The following is an 18,810-nucleotide window of genomic DNA, read 5'->3' on the forward strand; positions in this document are numbered from 1 at the left end:
GCGGAAAATGAGGCAGAGAGTGAGGGGGAGGAGGAGAGAGGGAGTGAGGGGAGTGAGGGGAGGGGGAGGGGGAGGGGGAGAGGCGGGCGGGGAGTGAGGGGGGCGGGGGGGACTCGGGGACTCGGGGAACCTTCATGAGACACCGGGTTGTCCGCGAGTGGAGAATTGGGTCCGATTCCGGGCCCCGCGCTTTGGGGAGGATTCGGGAGAGACCGGAGAGTCTGGGGGTTGGTCGGTTGCTGGGCCCGGGGGAGAGGCGGGCGGGGCCCGGGGGCGAGGCGGGAGGGGAGGGGAGGCCCGGGGGGCGGGCGGGGCCCGGGGGCGAGGCGGGAGGGGAGGCCCGGGGGGCGGGAGGGGAGGCCCGGGGGGCGGGCGGGGCCCGGGGGCGAGGCCGAGGCCCAGACTCGGGGGTTTGAAGGAGATTCAATGGCGGATGTAGTTTATGATCCGCTTCCGGCGGGTGTCGTTTCCCAGGGACCTCAGCGGCCCCACGTGACCCGCCCATGTCCGGACCACAATTCCCAGAGCACTTTGCGACGCCACGTGACTCCTTTACGGCCGGACTACAGCTCCCAGAGGGCGTCGCGACGAGCGGCCCATATCTGGGAACCAGCACGTGGTCATTCACCGCCCGCTGATTGGCCACAGCGTCTGACGGCGGTTCCCGGATGTTAAACGGCTGGGACCGAACTACATTTCCCGGCGCCCCGCGCGCGCTTCCGGTCTGTTTTTGGCGGTTTTGATTTTTTTTCCCAGTTTGACCTTTGACCGGATTTGAATTTCCGGATTTTCGCTTTTTTTATTTCATTTTAGAGGAAGTGGCGACGCCTCAACTTCCGGCAGGCCGAGCGCGCCCGACGGGCGGTTTTTGCGACACTTTCCAGCAGACGCGGTTTGATTGGTGCGGCGGCGCGGCGGCCTTGGCCAATCAGCGCGGGTTTGAGGAGCGGGCGGGGCGGCGGGAGGATCGGCGGCGGCGATTGGCCGAGCGGCGGGTCAGGTGACGGAGCGCTCGCCTAGGCCCCGAGCGGAGAAGCGGCGGAGCGGCGCCCGGAACCGGCACCAGACGGCGGCCGCGCACCCACTCACAGCCCGGGGACAGGCGGTAAGTGCCCGCGGGGACAGGCGCGGGGCCCCGGAGCCCAAGGCCGCGGCAGCGCCACTCGGCGCAGCCTGCCGGGAGGACCAGGGGAGTGAGGCCGGGGAGTGAGGCCCGGGTCCGGGGAGTGAGAGTGAGGCCTGGGGCCCGGGTCCGGGGAGTGGGGGCCGGGCCCCTCCCTGTGTCAGCGCTGCTCTGGCGGCCTGTTTACATCGAGCGGGCCCCGGGGGAGGGAGACTCGGTTTCCCGGCCTGGTCAGCCTGATTCCCGGTACCGAGCCCGCGGGCCCCGCTGGAGGCTTCCCCCGGTCCGGGCCGCGGGTCGGTGCCCCGGGATCGGGACTGTTTGCCCCGCTTTGTTTGATGAATTCACTGGGAGGGAGTTTCTCCCCGTTCACCATCGAAACCCTTTCAGTGAGAAGGGTCACAGACCGGAAAATAGGAGAGACCCCGGGGGGAGGAGGGAGAGACCCCGGGGGGAGGAGGGAGAGACCCCGGGGGGAGGAGGGAGAGACCCCGGGGGGAGGAGGGGGAGACCCGGGGGGACCCGGGGTGGGGAGACCGGGGGAGGGAGCGGGAGACCCGGGGGGGGGAGCGGTTAATAAGACCATAAAAAACCAGCCCAGCTCGGGTTCATTTCTAGAGGGATAGAACTGAAAAGCAGGGAAGTTATGTTAAACTTGTATAGAACCTTGGTTAGACCACACTTGGAGCACTGTGAACAGTTCTGGTCTCCATATTATAAAAAGGATATGGAGGCACTGGAAAAGGTGCAAAAAAGATTTACTTGGATGATACCAGAACTGAGAGGTTATAACTATCAGGAAAGATTGAGCAGGCTGGGGCTCTTTACTCTAGAAAAGACTGAGGGGTGACCCGATTGAGGTCTTTAAGATAATGAAACGGTTTATAGGGTCCACGTGGAGAAGATGTTTCCAGTAATAAATCCAATGAGGAATTCAAGAGAAACTTCTTTCCCCAGAGAGTGGTGAGAATGTGGAACTCGCTCCCACAAGGAGTAGTTGAGGCGAGTCATGTAGATGCATTTAATGGGAAGCTGGATAAACACATGAGGGAGAGAGGAGTGGAAGGATATGCTGACAGGGTGAGATGAAGTAGGGAGGGAGGAGGCTCGTGTGGAGCATAAACCTGTTGGGCCGAATGGCCTGTTTCTGTGCCATACATTCCCTGTAATTCTTCAGCATGTTGAGCATCTGCCATTTCCTCTTCACCTTCTCTCCTGATGACTAAAACCCCTCAACCCCAGGATTAGCAGTCAGTCTCAGGGCCCTGGTGTCCTCGGTAAAGTAGGAAACCTAAAATTGGTCACAATTACTTGCATTTATATAGCACCTTTAATGTAGTAACATGTCCCAAGATTAACAAAATTTGACACTGAGCCACGTGTGGCCAAAAGCTTAATCAAAGAGGTAGGTTTTAAGGAGCATCCTAAAGGAGGGGAGAGAGGTGGAGACTAATGGCCCCCTAATCGATGATTTGTAGGGGTTCAGCATTACTTCTGTTCTTAGTTATTCCTGACAAGGCCACGTTATTTATTGCCCATCTCCAGTATCCTTGGAATGGTGGCGGTCGCCTTACTAGCAATTGCGTTTACAACTGAGTGGCTGGCAAGACTACTGATGTGGAGATGCCGGTGATGGACTGGGGTTGACAATTGTAAACAATTTTACAACACCAAGTTATAGTCCAGCAATTTTATTTTAAATTCACAAGCTTTATTTTAAATCCACAGAGTGGCTGGCAAGACTACTCACAGGGCATTAAAAGGCAATGACAGTGTGGGGTTGGGGGTTCCCTTCCTTTAAGGAGATTAGTCCACTTGATTCATTAAGTTCATTTCCACAACTTAGTTCAATAAATCTGGTAATTTGTGGGCCGGCACTGGATAATAACCATGGAAACATCTGGATTGTCATAAAAACCCAACTGGTTCACTAATGAACTTACCACTGCTGCCCGGTCTGAGAGACACGTGATTCCAGTCATGCTTAGAATTTGTCGGGGTTGAACCTATAATTGTCGTCCTGCATGTGTTCCCACATTTAAAGAAGAGATTGTGTGGGAATGTACTTGCCGACTGTTGCACTTTAGTGACAGCACTGGATGGAATCTGTTGTGGCCTCGCTATTCCTGTTCCTCAGGCATATACAGCACACTTATTTTTAAAAAGTAGCGAGGTTCTTTAGTGAATGGCTTATCGATTTCTTTTACTTTTAAGTCCTGTGTTGGATTCAAGTTTTCTAATAAGTTGCTGGAAACTTTGAATCAAACCGAATGGGGACCGCTGCAATTATTTAAGAACAGTGGCGTGATGCCATGGGTTTTGTATTATGTTCTGTGGAATGAGCGTGTCCTTTTTATTTGCAAGTTCTGACCAGTTACTAATACATTTGATATCTTTAGTGTAAAATGCAGCAGCCAGTATAAAGACACAATCAACAAACCATGTGACACCACAGCCACTTTCAAAGGATCTTTTGCCGAGGATTTAGATGAATTTTATTACTGCCCGCAGATCTGATTTCCTCTGGTGAGGGAATCCAGAACAAGGGGGCAAATTTTAAAATTAGAGCAAGGCTGTTCAGGAGTGAAATCAGGAAACATTTTTTAACACCAAGGGGAGTGGAAATTTGGAGCGCTCGTCTCCCAAAAGCCTGTGGATGCTGGAGGTCAGGTGAAGTTTTTCAGACTGAGATCAGATTTTTATTGGGTAAGGGTATTAAGGGATATAGAACCTAGGAGGGTAAATGGAGTTGAGGTACAGATCAGCCATGATCCAATTGAATGGCAGAACAGGCTCGAGGGCTGAATGGCCTCCTTCTGTTCCTATGTTAAATATAGTACAAGAAAGAAGGTGGTGTTGGATTTAATGTCTGCACCATCTATGGATTGAGAAATGTTTGTGTTTGCAGTTAAAATTTAGCATCAACCAGCAGGTAAAATTTAGCACCAGGGGAATCTATTGATGGAGGTTGCAAAGGTCATATACCCAAGGTGCCCTGTACCCCTGACAACCCATAACCACCCTGTATTCTAAAGTATGTCAGAGGGAAAGGTCCCTGTATGGGCGAGTTCCTGGGTGTAAGCCTGTATATGTGGAAGCTGATACTGCAGGGCATGGCCCAAGCTCGCTGGTGCTGCTCTGTATTTTATAACTGTTTAGAATGTAACTGAAAATATCAAACCTTGTGTTCAGTATAAACAATGTGGCAAGATTTAGACATTTAAATATTCATAAAGATTGGGATTCTTGTTTAAAATGTAAGTTTTATCAACCCGAAGGATATTGGTGCATTTGCCAAATTAGGGGCTGTGCCCCAAACTCATCTTACTCTTAACAGACAGAAGATTTGCACATCGTCCGGCTGGCATAGAATTAAATCAAGGCCCCTTCAAATGATGTGGGAGTGGGAGCATAGGAACTGGAGAAGGCCATTCTGTATCTTAATTCCATTTACCCGCCTTGGTTCTATAACCTTTAATACCCTTGCCTAACAAAAATCTATCAATCTCAGTTTTAACAGTTTCAATTGACCCCCAGCCTGAACGGGTTTTTTGGGGGAGGGGGGAGTGTTCCAGATTTCTGCTCCGCTTTGTGGGCAGCATGCTTTACAAAACTGCCTGTGATTTAGCACCAACCATGCATCTGACTAGAACCTTAAGATTGTTAGTGCAGGAAATGGAAAAGTTCACACGGATACACCTCTTGGCAACGACATGGACTTAAAACCTGCGCAAAAGTGTGACTTATTAACCACATAAAGTCAGACATTATATTGGTGATGATATGGGAACAGCCTTGTGTATTATTGATCTGTTTCAATTTTTTGATTGCAGGGAATATGAAAGAGGTGTCAACATGACATCAAGATATGGGAAAACCTACAGCAAGAAGGGAGGCAATGGCAACTCCAAGTTTGATGAGGTGTTCTCTGGTAAACGAGCAAAAATAAGCACCAAATGGGGGGAGACCACCTTTAAGGCTCAGCTGAGCCAAAAGAGACCCAACTTCAAACCAGAACCGGTAGAACTGCCCAAGCGGCAGAGGATCGAGGATGAGTTGTCGGAGGACCCATTTGGGTTTGACAGTGATGATGATTCTCTGCCTGTCTCGTCGCGGAATATAACCCCAGCCAAGGGGCAACAGTCTGAGTCTTCGAAACCAACAGACGGGGACAATATGACCTCACTACTAGAGGCCAATAGTAGGATTAACCGGCCAATCAGCAGGGACGCTGTTGTGTCCAGCAAGTTTGCATCCTTGGATGATCCAATCCAGGAGAAGAATATGAGCAGAAGCGTGGGCTTGTGTACAGAGATTGGAGAAATCCAAGTCTCTAGCACCAAGGTGAACTCTCTAGGTGAGTCCGTGTTTTTCTATTGTAAGCAGCCAAGCCTCGAACAGTAAGCAGGATGTGTCCGCAAAGATCACCAGAACTGGTCTGAATAACAGAGGGAAAGCACCCGGGTGGGATTGGTGCTGACTTTACCTCACGTTTTGGTATAATCAAACTTTATTCACTGATTTTTTTTTAGGTGGAAGTATTGTAATCTACTTGAAGAAAAGTGTTTGGACAGGCAGTGAAAATGGGAGACTAGGAATGGGGGGATCTTCAGTGTGAGATTAGGCACGGGGCGGTTACAGACCAGTACAGAGGCTGCAGGCTGGTATAACCCCACTTCTGTTTTGGTTTCTCTGAATATTTCCATATTCAGCAGCCTCATTTATATTTGGCTAATGCAGCACTCGGCAACGATACATCTCATGGTCTGGAGGCTCCGGCTCAGTGCCACACTGACGGTGCATTTACCCACTGCAGCAGCCGCCAATGAGGCACGGTGGCCTTTATCGCGTTTCAAAACGCTTTCTTCTGTGAAACTTTGTTTTGATTGAAGTGCCATGGGGTAACTCGGGAAGGGAGGAAGAACTAGCTTGTCTTGCATTGTTTTTCCAGTTAGATATTTTTGTACGTTTTCACACACAATTGAGGCCTGAATACATTGATAGAAATATCGACAGATCTTTCATAGAGTCTTAGAAAGTTACGGCACAGAAGGAGGCCATTCGGCCCATCGTGTCCATGCCAGCTGAAAGAGCTAATCCCACTTTCCTGCACTTGGTCCGTATCCCTGTAGGTTACAGCACTTCAGGTGCACATCCAGGTACTTTTTAAATGAGTTGAGGGTTTCTGCCTCTCCCACCCTCTCAGGCAGTGAGTTCCAGACCCCCACCACCCTCTGGGTGAAAACATTTCTCCTCAGCTCCCCTCTAATCCTTCTACCAATCACTTTAAATCTATGCACCCTGGTCACTGACCCCTCTGCTAAGGGAAATAGGTCCTCCCTATCCACTCTATCCAGTCCCCTCATAATTTTATACACCTCAATTAAATCTCCCCTCAGCCTCCTCTGCTCCAATCCAATCTTTCCTCATAGCTAAAATTCTCCAGCTCTGGCAACATCCTTGTGAATCTCCTCTGTACCCTCTCTAGTGCAATCACATCTTTCCTGTAATGTGGTGACCAGAACTGTATGCAGTATCAAGCTGTGGCCTAACTAGTGTTTTATACAGTTCCAGCATAACATCCCTGCTCTTATATTCAATGCCTCGGCTAATAAAGGAAAGTATCCCGTAAGGCTTCTGAACCACCTTATCTACCTGCCCTACCTTCAGGGATCTGTGGACATGCACTCCAAGGTCCCTCTGTTCCTCTACACCTCTCAGTATCCTCCCATTTATTGTGTATTCCCTTGCCTTGTTTGCCCTCCCCAAATGCATTACCTCACACTTCTCTGGATTGAATTCCATTTGCTACTTTTCTGCCCACCTGACCAGTCCATTGATATCTTCCTGCAGTCTACAGCTTTCCTCCTCACTATCAACCACACGGCCAATTTTTATATCATCTGCAATATTCTTGATCAAGCCCCCCACATTCAAGTCCAAATCATTACTATATATCACAAAAAGCAAGGGACCTAGTACTGAGCCTTGCGGGACCCCACTGGAAACAGCCTTCCAGTCGCAAAAACACCCTTTGCTTCCTGCCACTGAGCCAATTTTGGATCCAACTTGCCACTTTCCCTTGGCTCCCATGGGCTTGTACTTTTTTGACCAGTCTGCCCTGTAGGACCTTGTCAAAGGCCTTGCTAAAATTACCCTCATCGACCCTCCTTGTTCCTTGCTCAAAAAATTCAATCAAGTTAGTCAGACCCGACCTTCCCTTAACAAATTGTTAAAGATTCCAAATGATATGGCCTGATGGAGCTTTCGATTTACTTGGCCCCGGGCTGAGCTGCCACTCCGGTGGCCCGCTGGGTAGTGCTGCGAGAGAGCGAGACACCATGGTTTACTTGCTTACAGTGTGTGTGTTCTGTTGGTCACACAACAGATGCAGCACTTTTTTTACACATGCAACTGGCTTCCTTAAAAAAAACAAGTCACTTAATGCTGGATGCTTTTCATTCACGGGATGTGGGTGTTGCTGGAAAAGTCAGCATTTATTGCCCGTCCCTGAGAAGGTGCTGATGGGCATTCTTGAACCACTGGTAGCAGTTTGATACAACTGAGTGACTTGCTCAGCCACTTCAGAGGGCAGTTAAGAGACAATCACATCAGTGTGGGACTGGAGTCACAGAGGTCAGACCAGGTAAGGACGGCAGGTTTCCTTCCTTGAAGGGCATTAGTGAACCAGTTGGGTTTTTACGACAATCCGACAGCTTCATGGTCACTTTTACTCATTATTTCCAGCTTTTTAAAAACTGAATTCAAATTTTCAAACTGCCGTAGTGGGATTTAAACTCGTTCTCTGGATTATCAGTCCAGTGACACGCCCGCCCCGTCGCCCCGCCCCGTCACCGCGGCAATGACCAGCTTTTTCTAGTCTCTACAGTTCCCTTGTCAAAAGAAGAATAAAACCCTGACCTAAAGGTGATTCCTTATCAACAATAAGCTTTGTGGCCTTAAAGGGACACTACTCCACTCGAGCAACAGAATGATACTTTGTACCTTGCTGGGTGGGCCTTGACACTGCATGTCATGAACAATGACACAGGCAATCATCGAGTATAAAGTAAAGTTTCTCCATTCACTCTCCCCTGGTGTGTTATGTCAGTGCCTATCAGGAGTCTGTATGGAGGTCGTGTGCCTCGGGCCCACAGCGAGATGAGAAGGGTTGTAGGGTACAGCTTTTAGATGGTCTGTTGGCTATATTCAAAATACTTATTTCAATTGGTATTTGCTTGTTCTTATAGCAAACTTATCACTGGCTTGGACCAGTTTCACTAGCTCTGGCAGCCTGTTGCATTGCTGGTCCGTGTCAACATTGAGACATGGTCAGAATGGTGCCTTCAAACATGCCACAAGTTTACAAACTGGGCACTGTCTTACAGGAGTTTGCACTTCCTGATTAGGGTGGCAGGTTTTGCCCCGTCTGTAATTGGCACAAATAGATTTCTGCTAATTAGTTGTCAGGTTTGTAGAAAGATGATCTGTGAAACTTCCAAAACCGTTTTAGCAAGAGCCTCATTTAATCTGTAAATTGAGCATTAGTTGCTTTGGGCTGTGCCCAAATCTTAGCTGATCTTAAACTCTGTGTGGTGTAATTTATTTGGGCTTGCGGGGGAGAGGTGGGGGCGGGAGTGGGGTGTTGGTGGGGGGGGTGGGGAAGAGGTCTCTCAAGAAATAAAGGTGCCCTTTTCGAATACGCGTAAATGACCTGGAAAAGCAGAACCAATTGTTGGCTCTTCAAACCCGCTCCGGTACTGCAGAGACAGAGTGCGGTGTGTAATGAGTTAGATTCGTTATGCATTTGAACAGACAAATGGGAAATGAAATATGAGTGACATGTACAGTATTGTTAAATGTGAAATGCGTGAGTGGAATTGAATGATCCCAGGGAGACTTGGGAACGTGGGAGGGATTTTTAAAATTATTCAATCGTGGGATGTGGGCGTCGCTGGCGAGGCCGGCATTTATTGTCCATCCCTAATTGCCCTTGAGAAGGTGATGGTGAGCCGCCGCCTTGAACCGCTGCAGTCCGTGTGGTGAAGGTTCTCCCACAGTGCTGTTAGGAAGGGAGTTCCAGGATTTTGACCCAGCGACAATGAAGGAACGGCGATATATTTCCAAGTCGGGATGGTGTGAGACTTGGAGGGGAATGTGCAGGTGGTGGTGTTCCCATGTGCCTGCTGCTCTTGTCCTTCTAGGTGGTAGAGGTCACGGGTTTGGGAGGTGCTGTTGAAGAAGCCTTGGCGAGTTGCTGCAGTGCATCCTGTGGATGGTGCACACTGCAGCCACAGTGCGCCGGTGGTGAAGGGAGTGAATGTTTAGGGTGGTGGATGGGGTGCCAATCAAGCGGGCTGCTTTGTCCTGGATGGTGTCGAGCTTCTTGAGTGTTGTTGGCGCTACACTCATCCAGGCAAGTGGAGAGTATTCCATCACACTCCTGACTTGTGCCTTGCAGATGGTGGAAAGGCTTTGGGGAATCAGGAGGTGAGTCACTCGCCGCAGAATACCCAGCCTCTGACCTGCTCTTGTAGCCACAGTATTTATATGGCTGGTCCAGTTATGTTTCTGGTCAATGGTGACCCCCAGGATGTTGATGGTGGGGGATTCGGCAATGGTAATGCCGTTGAATGTCAAGGGGAGGTGGTTAGACTCTCTTGTTGGAGATGGTCATTGCCTGGCACTTGTCTGGCGCAAATGTTACTTGCCACTTATGAGCCTAAGCCTGGATGTTGTCTGGGTCTTGCTGCCTGCGGGCTCGGACTGCTTCATTATTTGAGGGGTTGCGAATGGAACTGAACACTGTGCAATCATCAGCGAACGTCTCCATTTCTGACCTTATGATGGAGGGAAGGTCATTGATGAAGCAGCTGAAGATGGTTTGGCCTAGGACACTGCCCTGAGGAACTCCTGGGGCTGAGATGATTGGCCACCAACAACCACTAGCATCTTCCTTTGTGCTAGGTATGACTCCAGTCACTGGAGAGTTTTCCCCCTGATTCCCATTGACTTCAATTTTACTAGGGCTCCTTGGTGCCACACTCGGTCAAATGCTGCCTTGATGTCAAGGGCAGTCACTCTCACCTCACTTCTGGAATTCAGCTCTTTTGTCCATGTTTGGACCAAGGCTGTAATGAGGTCTGGAGCCGAGTGGTCCTGGCGGAACCCAAACTGAGCATCGGTGAGCAGCTTATTGGTGAGTAAGTGCCGCTTGATAGCACTGTCGACGACACCTTCCATCACTTTGCTGATGATTGAGAGTAGACTGATGGGGCGGTAATTGGCCGGATTGGATTTGTCCTGCTTTTTGTGGACAGGACATACCTGGGCAATTTTCCACATTGTCTGGTGGATGCCAGTGTTGTAGCTGTACTGGAACAGTTTGGCTAGAGGCACGGCTAGTTCTGGAGCACAAGTCTTCAGCACTGCAGCCGGGATGTTGTCGGGCCCATAGCCTTTGCTGTATCCAGTGCACTCAGCCGTTTCTTGATATCACGTGGAGTGAATCGAATTGGCTTCTGTGATGGTGGGGATATCGGGAGGAGGCCGGGATGGATCATCCACTCGGCACCTCTGGCTGAAGATGGTTGCAAACGCTTCAGCCTTGTCTTTTGCACTCACGTGCTGGACTCCGCCATCATTGAGGATGGTAGGCCTGTGAGCTCCATACTCTCTGTGGCTAGACTAAGCAGTTAAAGCCAGGCCTGTAGAGTCCAAATGGTCAGTGGTTCTGCTAATACTTCACCATGCACAGGCCAGGCAGCCAGAACATGTTCAGCCACTTACACCGTACAAAGAGGAGGGCGCTGCCTTGGCGCGGGTGCTGAGAAGAGCACCACAAAATCTCCCCGTGTAAAAGGGGTGAACTGTGAGGGAAGATTAGAGAAATTCAAACTATCAGTGCAGAGAAAACGAGCTTAATCGGAGATCCCGTTGAGGTATGGATACAAATGATTGGATAGTGTGAATAAATTAGATTTAGAATTTTACTTCGCAGTTGGACTATAAGGATCAGAAGAGTGAAAAGTAAACTTCAAATGGATATTACAGATTTCTATCTTACTCCAGATAACGTGGTAAGGTATTAGAGAGTGTTGCTTGATGCTAGACTGAGTTGGGTATTTTTGCTTGACTCATGCTATGGTGAATGAGGACCGTAATCTGATTCACAGCCTGTCGTTGCAATATTGCAGCTGTTAGTTTAAACAGACAAAACTTCTTTACGTGTCCTGCTGATTTTTCAAGCCAACAATTGCACTGACCTCAGCGCTGTAGAGCTGCTGACTGTACAGATGTTGACCGTTTAAATGCTGCTGTGAGCAGAGTCCATGTTAATTGTAACATCAGCTAATGCATTCAGTGGCCTTTGTAATATCCGCAGCTCCACACTGCAGTTCAGGTTCTGTTTGTGTGTGGGATTCTGCCATTGGAAAAATGACTCCACTGCATGCATTGAGTGCGTTACAGGGCGTGACATCTTGGGTTTAAATGGTGAGTCACCTGAATCTCTCAATTCCTTTTTAACACATACCTTTTGTATTTCCCTACATTTGTCTTGTACTGCTGAAATAAAGGTACTTTTATTTCCACGCATGTGCACGGGTTTAACGTACACGAGTGCATCACAATAGGATTTGAAAACTCGTGTCATGTGGTGAGCTGGTGTTCCAGTGAAAGCCGCAGGAAGTAGTTTCAGTTTCTTTCTTCACAGGCAAGAGAAAGAACTTCGATATATGAAATGCAACACGGAAACAGGCCATTCGGCCCAAGCAGTCCGTGTCAGTGTTTACCCTCCACACGAGCAAATAGTCCCAATCGCGTATACCAAGTCTGCTGCCTTATCCCTTCATCTGCTTTTCCTTCGTCCACCTCTCCAATCTAATCTTGAATGTTGACAGTTTCTGCCTCAACCACTAACTCTGGAAGTGAGTTCCACAGTCTCACAACTCTGTGAAGAAGTTTCTCTAGCTCTCTTCTGCTCTTACAATTAGTTTGTATCTATGGCTTCTCGTTCTTGACTCAACTACTGGAAACTGTCTGTTTGTATCTACCCTGTCCCTTTCATTTATATAGCACCTTTCGCAACTGATGAAGTACATCTGAAGTGTAATGTTAAGAAACGAGGCAGCCAATTTGTGCACAGCAAGGTCCCACAAACAGCAATGAGATAATGATTAATCTGTGTTAATGATGGTAGTTGTGGAATAGATATTGGCCAGGACACGGGGAGAATTCTGCTCTTTTAAAAGATCCCATGGCACTATTTGAAGAAGTGTCAGTCTGGATTATGTGCTCAAGTCTCTGGAATGGGGCTTGAACCCATGACCTTTTGGCTCCAGACAAGAGTGCTGCCACTGAGAGGAATGCTGACGTCTAAACTTATAAACCACCATGGCAGAATTCCAGAGAGTGCTCCTTGCTCATCACTTTATGGAAACAAATACTGCCATAAAAATATTCCCTGACTTTATATAAAAAAACACTTTTAGTAATGTAGAGACTAGCCCCAATATGCTTTACGGTGGGAGTGTGGGGATGAACAAAAAGGCCACTAAATCATGGTGGAAAACTTAGGAGAGGTGACTAGAAGCTTGCTTGAAAAGATCGGTTTTAGGGAAGCTTTTACAGGTGGGGAGGGGCGAGGATGAGGGGTTTAGGGGAGGGCGTTTGGGAGCGAGACCGATAGGTGAAGGTTCTGCCATCAATGGTAGTTTGAAGGGAGAGATGTTCTGAAGATCTGATTCAGAAAAGTGCAGGGGGAAGACAGGCTGGAGGAAGTTACAAAGGTAGAGAGTGAGGTTGCACATGGATTTGAAGTTGATGGCCAGAATTTTAAATGGAAAAAAAATTCAGGTCTAGTTTTGAAATATGAAAGATACCTGAATCGTTAACCTGACTTTCTGCGCTCCACAGATGCTGCCTGACCAGCTCTGTGTTTCCAGCATTTTCTGTTTTTATTTACAGCGATGGGTGTAATGGATTACAAGTTAACAAAAGAAAGAACGAGTTTGCATTTTTACTGCACCTATCTTATCCCCGACACATCATATAGCGTTTCACAGCCAATGACGTCATGCCTGTAAACACGGCAGCCAATTTATATGAAGCAAGATTCCACAAACAGAGATGAATGACCACTTAATCTGTTCTCTTGGTGTTAGTTGAGGGATAAATGTCGATCAGGACACTTTGCCTGCCCTTCAAATAATGTTGTGAGATCTATTACGTCCACCTGAACAGGCAGATAACAATTGAAATAGTAATAATCCTTTGCCTGTTCTTTTTGTTTAAACAATCTTTTCCATACTTTATTTCTCCAAAGTGAAATTTTAAAATCCTTCAATTAAGAACAGAAAATGCTGGAAATATGCAGATCAGTCAGTATCTGTAATGAAAAAAGGAAAATTTATGACATTTCTGGTGAAGAGCGCACACCTAAAATGCTATAACCTGTCCTTTCTCTTTACAGATGCTGCCTCACCTGCTGTGTATATCCAGCATTATTTCACATTTCCAACATTTACAAGTTTACTCTTTATTTTACTTTTACACCCTATACTTGGTCATCTTTCTCCATTCTTCCATTCTCCAACTTTAAAGAGTGGGTTGTTAGCAAATAAAACCTACAAGTAGTGACCCCAAAGTGAAGTACAGATGAGGGAGGCCACAGCAACTCGTCCTTCGATAGAAGCCTCTGGTACTGTGCAGGTTTCTATGGAAAGATGAGCATCACTGGCCGCCTTCATTTGTTGCTAGTCACTAATTGCTCATTCTAGGTTTTGTCTAACTGCCTCTCGTAGTATTCCTCAGTTACTCTGCCAGGAGCCTATTCCAAGTATTAATCCTTTTGTGAGAAGAAATGTTTCCTAACATCAGTCCTGAACTTTATTTTTACTAGTTTGTACCTGCGTCATCTTATGTCCCAGTTTAACTTTGCTCTGGATTAACCTCCCCTATTCCGTATCAGTTACCCTTATTAGGTCTGCTATCATTGGCCTCCTTTCAAAGGTGAAGTGGATAAGACCAGCCCCAATCTCTGGCATATTTTGTACATCAACACAGGAGGAGGCTGCTGGCAAATGTGTACACTCATTCTCGGCCCTCCAAATCGGTGTGTTACTGGACAAGTAAACTCGTCTGCACATCAATGGGTTAATCCAGTACAGTTCACGGCATCAATATTACTGAATGCACTGTGCTAGGTCTGAAGTCTGTCAAACATTAACATTTGTTATTTACCTGGCTTGACAAAGCAGTTTTACAGTTACTCAGCTGACTGTATGAACACCTGATTTTGAGAGAGATGCTAATCTGTCTCTAAATATATATGCTGGAGCAATATATTTAAATGAGATAATTCTGAAATAGCATTGTGCTTCAAATGGAACCATGTCCATGAAACTTTGTGCATGTTTTTCAATAATTTTATATTAACAGATGCTGGGCAGCTCTTCATCTTGGATTTTTTTATTAGAGGTGCTTCTTATACTGGGGGTATATTTATATCCTGGCTGTATGTACATTAGGGATTATGTAGCACATGAAAATGTGTACGATGAGAATTCTATGTGTTAATGTTTGACAAGACCAGAGACTGCACTGGTAAGGGTGGGGGGTGGGCTTAGGTTGAGATGGTGGGTCAGGGCGGGTGGCACTGAATATAGATGAGCTTTGCGCACATTGTGTCCGAGTGTTGATGTCCATTAAAAACACAATACCGTAACGAGATGAGGCGAGGTGGATTAACATTTGGGGTGTGAGCCCTTCAGTCTGTACTGGGAACATAAGTGGTTTGTTTGCAGATGTTGACAGGCCTACTGGTTTTCCACTGCTTTGAGTTTTTACTTCAATTTTTAGCATTTGCCGTTTTATCTCCCAGGATTTTTTTCCTGAAGTTTCTTTGGGAGAGGGGCTCGAGAGCCATTGGTGGGGAGAGAGCAGGGAGTTGGTGGATAGGCAGACCCACATAAAGTCAGCCCACACGTTGTGAAGCTTCCCTTGCTCCATGTGCAGCTTGTATATCGCTCACTGAGATTGGCAAATGTCCCACACTTACTCTCCACATTTATTGTGCGGGTTTCTGGTAGTGCGGCATCTTCACTCCAGAAACGAGCTGAATGAGGGACATCGAAAAGCCTTGCCCTGTTGGAAGTAATTGTAAACAATTTTACAACACTAAGTTATAGTCCAACGATTTTATTTTTAATCCCACAAGCTTTCAGGGGCTTTCCCCTTCCTCAGGCGGTGTGGAAATGACAATTTCGAATCCTTCGCATTTTAAGATCACATAACAAAGCCTGGTGATTACTGCCCGTTGCCAAGGCAATCACAGTGAGCAGACAGAAAGGTGTCATCTAAAAGGCCACTGAATATACAACCCCCAAAAAAAAAAGAGACACACAGAACGAAGACAGTCAATGACCCGTTCTATTAAAAACAGATAACATTTGTTCGCTGGTGGGGTTACGTGTAGTGTGACATGAACCCAAGATCCCGGTTGAGGCCGTCCTCATGGGTGCGGAACTTGGCTATTAATTTCTGCTCGACGATTTTGCGTTGTCGTGTGTCTCGAAGGCCGCCTTGGAGTATGTTTACCCGAAGGTCGGTGGCTGAATGTCCATGACTGCTGAAGTGTTCCCCGACAGGGAGAGAACCCTCCTGTTTGGCGATTGTTGCGCGGTGTCCGTTCATCCGTTGTCGCAGCGTCTGCATGGTCTCGCCAACGTACCATGCTCTGGGGCATCCTTTCCTGCAACGTATGAGGTAGACAACGTTGGCCGAGTCACAGGAGTATGAACCGTGCACCTGGTGGGTGGTGTCCTCTCGTGTGATGGTGGTATCTGTGTCGATGATCTGGCATGTCTTGCAGAGGTTACCGTGGCAGGGTTGTGTGGTGTCGTGGACGCTGTTCTCCTGAAGGCTGGGTAATTTGCTGCGAACGATGGTTTGTTTGAGGTTGGGTGGCTGTTTAAAGGCGAGTAGTGGAGGTGTGGGGATGGCCATAGCGAGGTGTTCGTCATCATTGATGACATGTTGAAGGCTGCGGAGAACATGGCGTAGTTTCTCCGCTCCGGGGAAGTACTGGACGACGAAGGGTACTCTGTTGGTTGCGTCCCGTGTTAGTCTTCTGAGGAGGTCTACGCGATTTTTCGCTGTGGCCCGTCGAAACTGTCGATCGATGAGTCGAGCATCATATCCCGTTCTTACTAGGGCGTCTTTCAGCGTCTGTAGGTGTCCATCGCGTTCCTCCTCGTCTGAGCAGACCCTGTGTATTCGCAGGGCCTGTCCATAGGGGATGGCCTCTTTGACGTGGTTAGGGTGGAAGCTGGAAAAGTGGAGCATTGTGAGATTGTCCGTGGGCTTGCGGTAGAGTGAGGTGCTGAGGTGCCCGTCTTTGATGGAGATTCGTGTGTCCAAGAAAGAAACTGATTCTGAGGAGTAATCCATGGTGAGCTTGATGGTGGGATGGAACTTGTTGATGTTATCGTGTAGTCTCTTTAGTGATTCCTCACCGTGGGTCCATAGAAAGAAAATGTCGTCGATGTATCTGGTGTATAGTGTTGGTTGGAGGTCCTGTGCAGTGAAGAAGTCCTGCTCGAACTTGTGCATGAAAATGTTGGCGTATTGGGGTGCGAATTTGGTCCCCATGGCTGTTCCGTGTGTTTGGGTAAAGAACTGGTTATTGAAGGTGAAGACATTGTGATCCAGGATGAAGCGGATGAGTTGTAGGATGGCGTCTGGAGATTGGCTGTTGTTGGTGTTGAGTATTGATGCTGTCGCAGCGATGCTGTCATTGTGGGGGATACTGGTGTAGAGTGCTGAGACGTCCATCGTGGTGAGAAGTGTTCCTGGTTCAACAGGTCCGTGGGTACTGAGTTTTTGTAGAAAGTCTGTAGTGTCGCGACAGAAGCTGGGGGTTCCCTGCACGATGGGTTTCAGGATGCCCTCAATGTATCCAGAGAGGTTCTCACACAGGGTTCCATTGCCTGATACGATAGGACGTCCGGGTGTGTTGGCTTTGTGTATCTTTGGGAGGCAGTAGAAGTCTCCCACGCGGGGAGTACGTGGGATGAGAGTGCGTAGGATGTTTTGAAGGTCTGGATCGAAGGTCTTGATCAGTTTGTTGAGCTGATGGGTGTGTTCTTTGGTCGGGTCTGCGGGTAACCGTCTGTAGTGTTCCTGGTTGTCCAGTTGTCGGTATGCTTCTTTGCAATAGTCCGTTCTGTTCTGTATGACGATGGCTCCTCCTTTGTCCGCTGGTTTGATGACTATGTTGCGGTTGGTCTTGAGAGCTTTGATGGCGTTGCGTTGTGCTCGGGTGACATTCTGGACTGTCTTCTGAGTGCGGCTGATGAATCTGGCATAGACGCATTTCCTGACAGCTTGAGCATACATGTCAAGCTGAGGGCAGCGACCCTCTGGAGGAGTCCAGTGAGACTCTTTCCTCTTCGGTTGCTGTATCGCGGATCCCTCTGTCTGCTGTTCCGGATCGTTGATTGTCTCATTGGGTTCGCTGCTGAAATTTTGTGGTTTGTGGTAGAATTCCCGGAGCCTCATTCTCCTGATGAATTCCTCTGTGTCTGCCGCGAGACTAGTGGGGTCCATTTTGGTAGTGGGGCAGAAATTGAGCCCTCGGCTGAGAACTTCGATTTCGTCTGGTTGAAGGGTGTGGTCGGACAAATTGACGATAGACTTCCCTGTGGTTGCAACCGTGGTACCAGGGGAAGCTTGGTCGATGCTGGTGGTGATGCCGAGTTTCTCAAGCTTCCTGCTCTTGGTTTTCATGTAGGCAGCGTAGTTCCGTTGCCTCGTCTGTCTGGCGGTATCTCGTAGCTGGTCTGCTGTGTCCTGAGTACAGGTTGAGAGTATGGACTCTATCTTAGTTTTGAGGTTGTGGCGTCTGCTGTAGAGTTGGTGTATGAGATGGTTGCGGAGTGTGCGAGAGGTACGGCGGCAGAGTCTCTCAGCATAATCCGAGTTGTATGTGGACTTGAGTGGGTTTGTGATCTGTAGTCCTTTCGGGATCTTGTCTGCTTTCTTGCAGCTCTGTTAAAAACTTGATGTCTGTGTCTAAATGCGCGATCTTCTTGGATATCCTTTCCACTGTGAGCCGGCAGTTTGTGGTGTCGATGGTAGCCATGATGTGGAGATGCCGGTGATGGACTGGGGTTAACAATTGTAAACAATTTTACAACACTGTTGGAAGTAGAATGAGAAGACGGGTGGGGAAGAGAGGAGAAGACCCATCGTAGCTCCACTACTCGCCAGGACCACAGAAGATGGAAGGATTGGATTATATTGCGCTTGTTCTCAATGGAAACTTGAAGTTTGAGAGGTGATATGAATGCTGTTTTTAGGATTCTAAAGGGACTCCATTATCATTGCATCGTACGACGACCGGGGTGGTAGAAGGCGAATGAGATGGACCCTGGTCTTTTCAGTCCAAGACCTGAAGATGTGGAAAGTGACCAAGAAGCTTGCAGAGTTTTGGTGCCTTTTTTATTATTTGTTCATGGGATGTGGGCGTCGCTGACGAGGCTGGCATTTATTGCCCATCCCTAATTGCCCTTGAGAAGGTGGTGGTGAGCCGCCTTCTTGAACCGCTGCAGTCCGTGTGGTGAAGGTTCTCCCAGAGTGGTGTTAGGTAGCGAGTTCCAGGATTATGATCCAGCGACGATGAAGGA

At 48.2% G+C, this 18,810-nt stretch overlaps 1 protein-coding gene across 1 annotated transcript in view; it reads left to right on the forward strand.

The window, feature by feature from the left end:
- Nucleotides 1–1,002: 1,002 nt before the first annotated feature.
- LOC137303997 (wings apart-like protein homolog) overlaps nucleotides 1,003–18,810 on the forward strand; it is a 133,298-nt gene continuing 115,490 nt past the window's right edge. The window contains exons 1-2 of the mRNA XM_067972385.1: nucleotides 1,003–1,105; nucleotides 4,957–5,480. Of these exons, the coding sequence (XP_067828486.1) occupies nucleotides 4,979–5,480 (502 nt within the window). The 5' untranslated portion in view covers nucleotides 1,003–1,105; nucleotides 4,957–4,978. The remainder of the gene's footprint in view (nucleotides 1,106–4,956; nucleotides 5,481–18,810) is intronic.

This window comes from Heptranchias perlo, chromosome 36, assembly GCF_035084215.1.
Source record: "Heptranchias perlo isolate sHepPer1 chromosome 36, sHepPer1.hap1, whole genome shotgun sequence".
NCBI lineage: Eukaryota > Metazoa > Chordata > Chondrichthyes > Hexanchiformes > Hexanchidae > Heptranchias > Heptranchias perlo.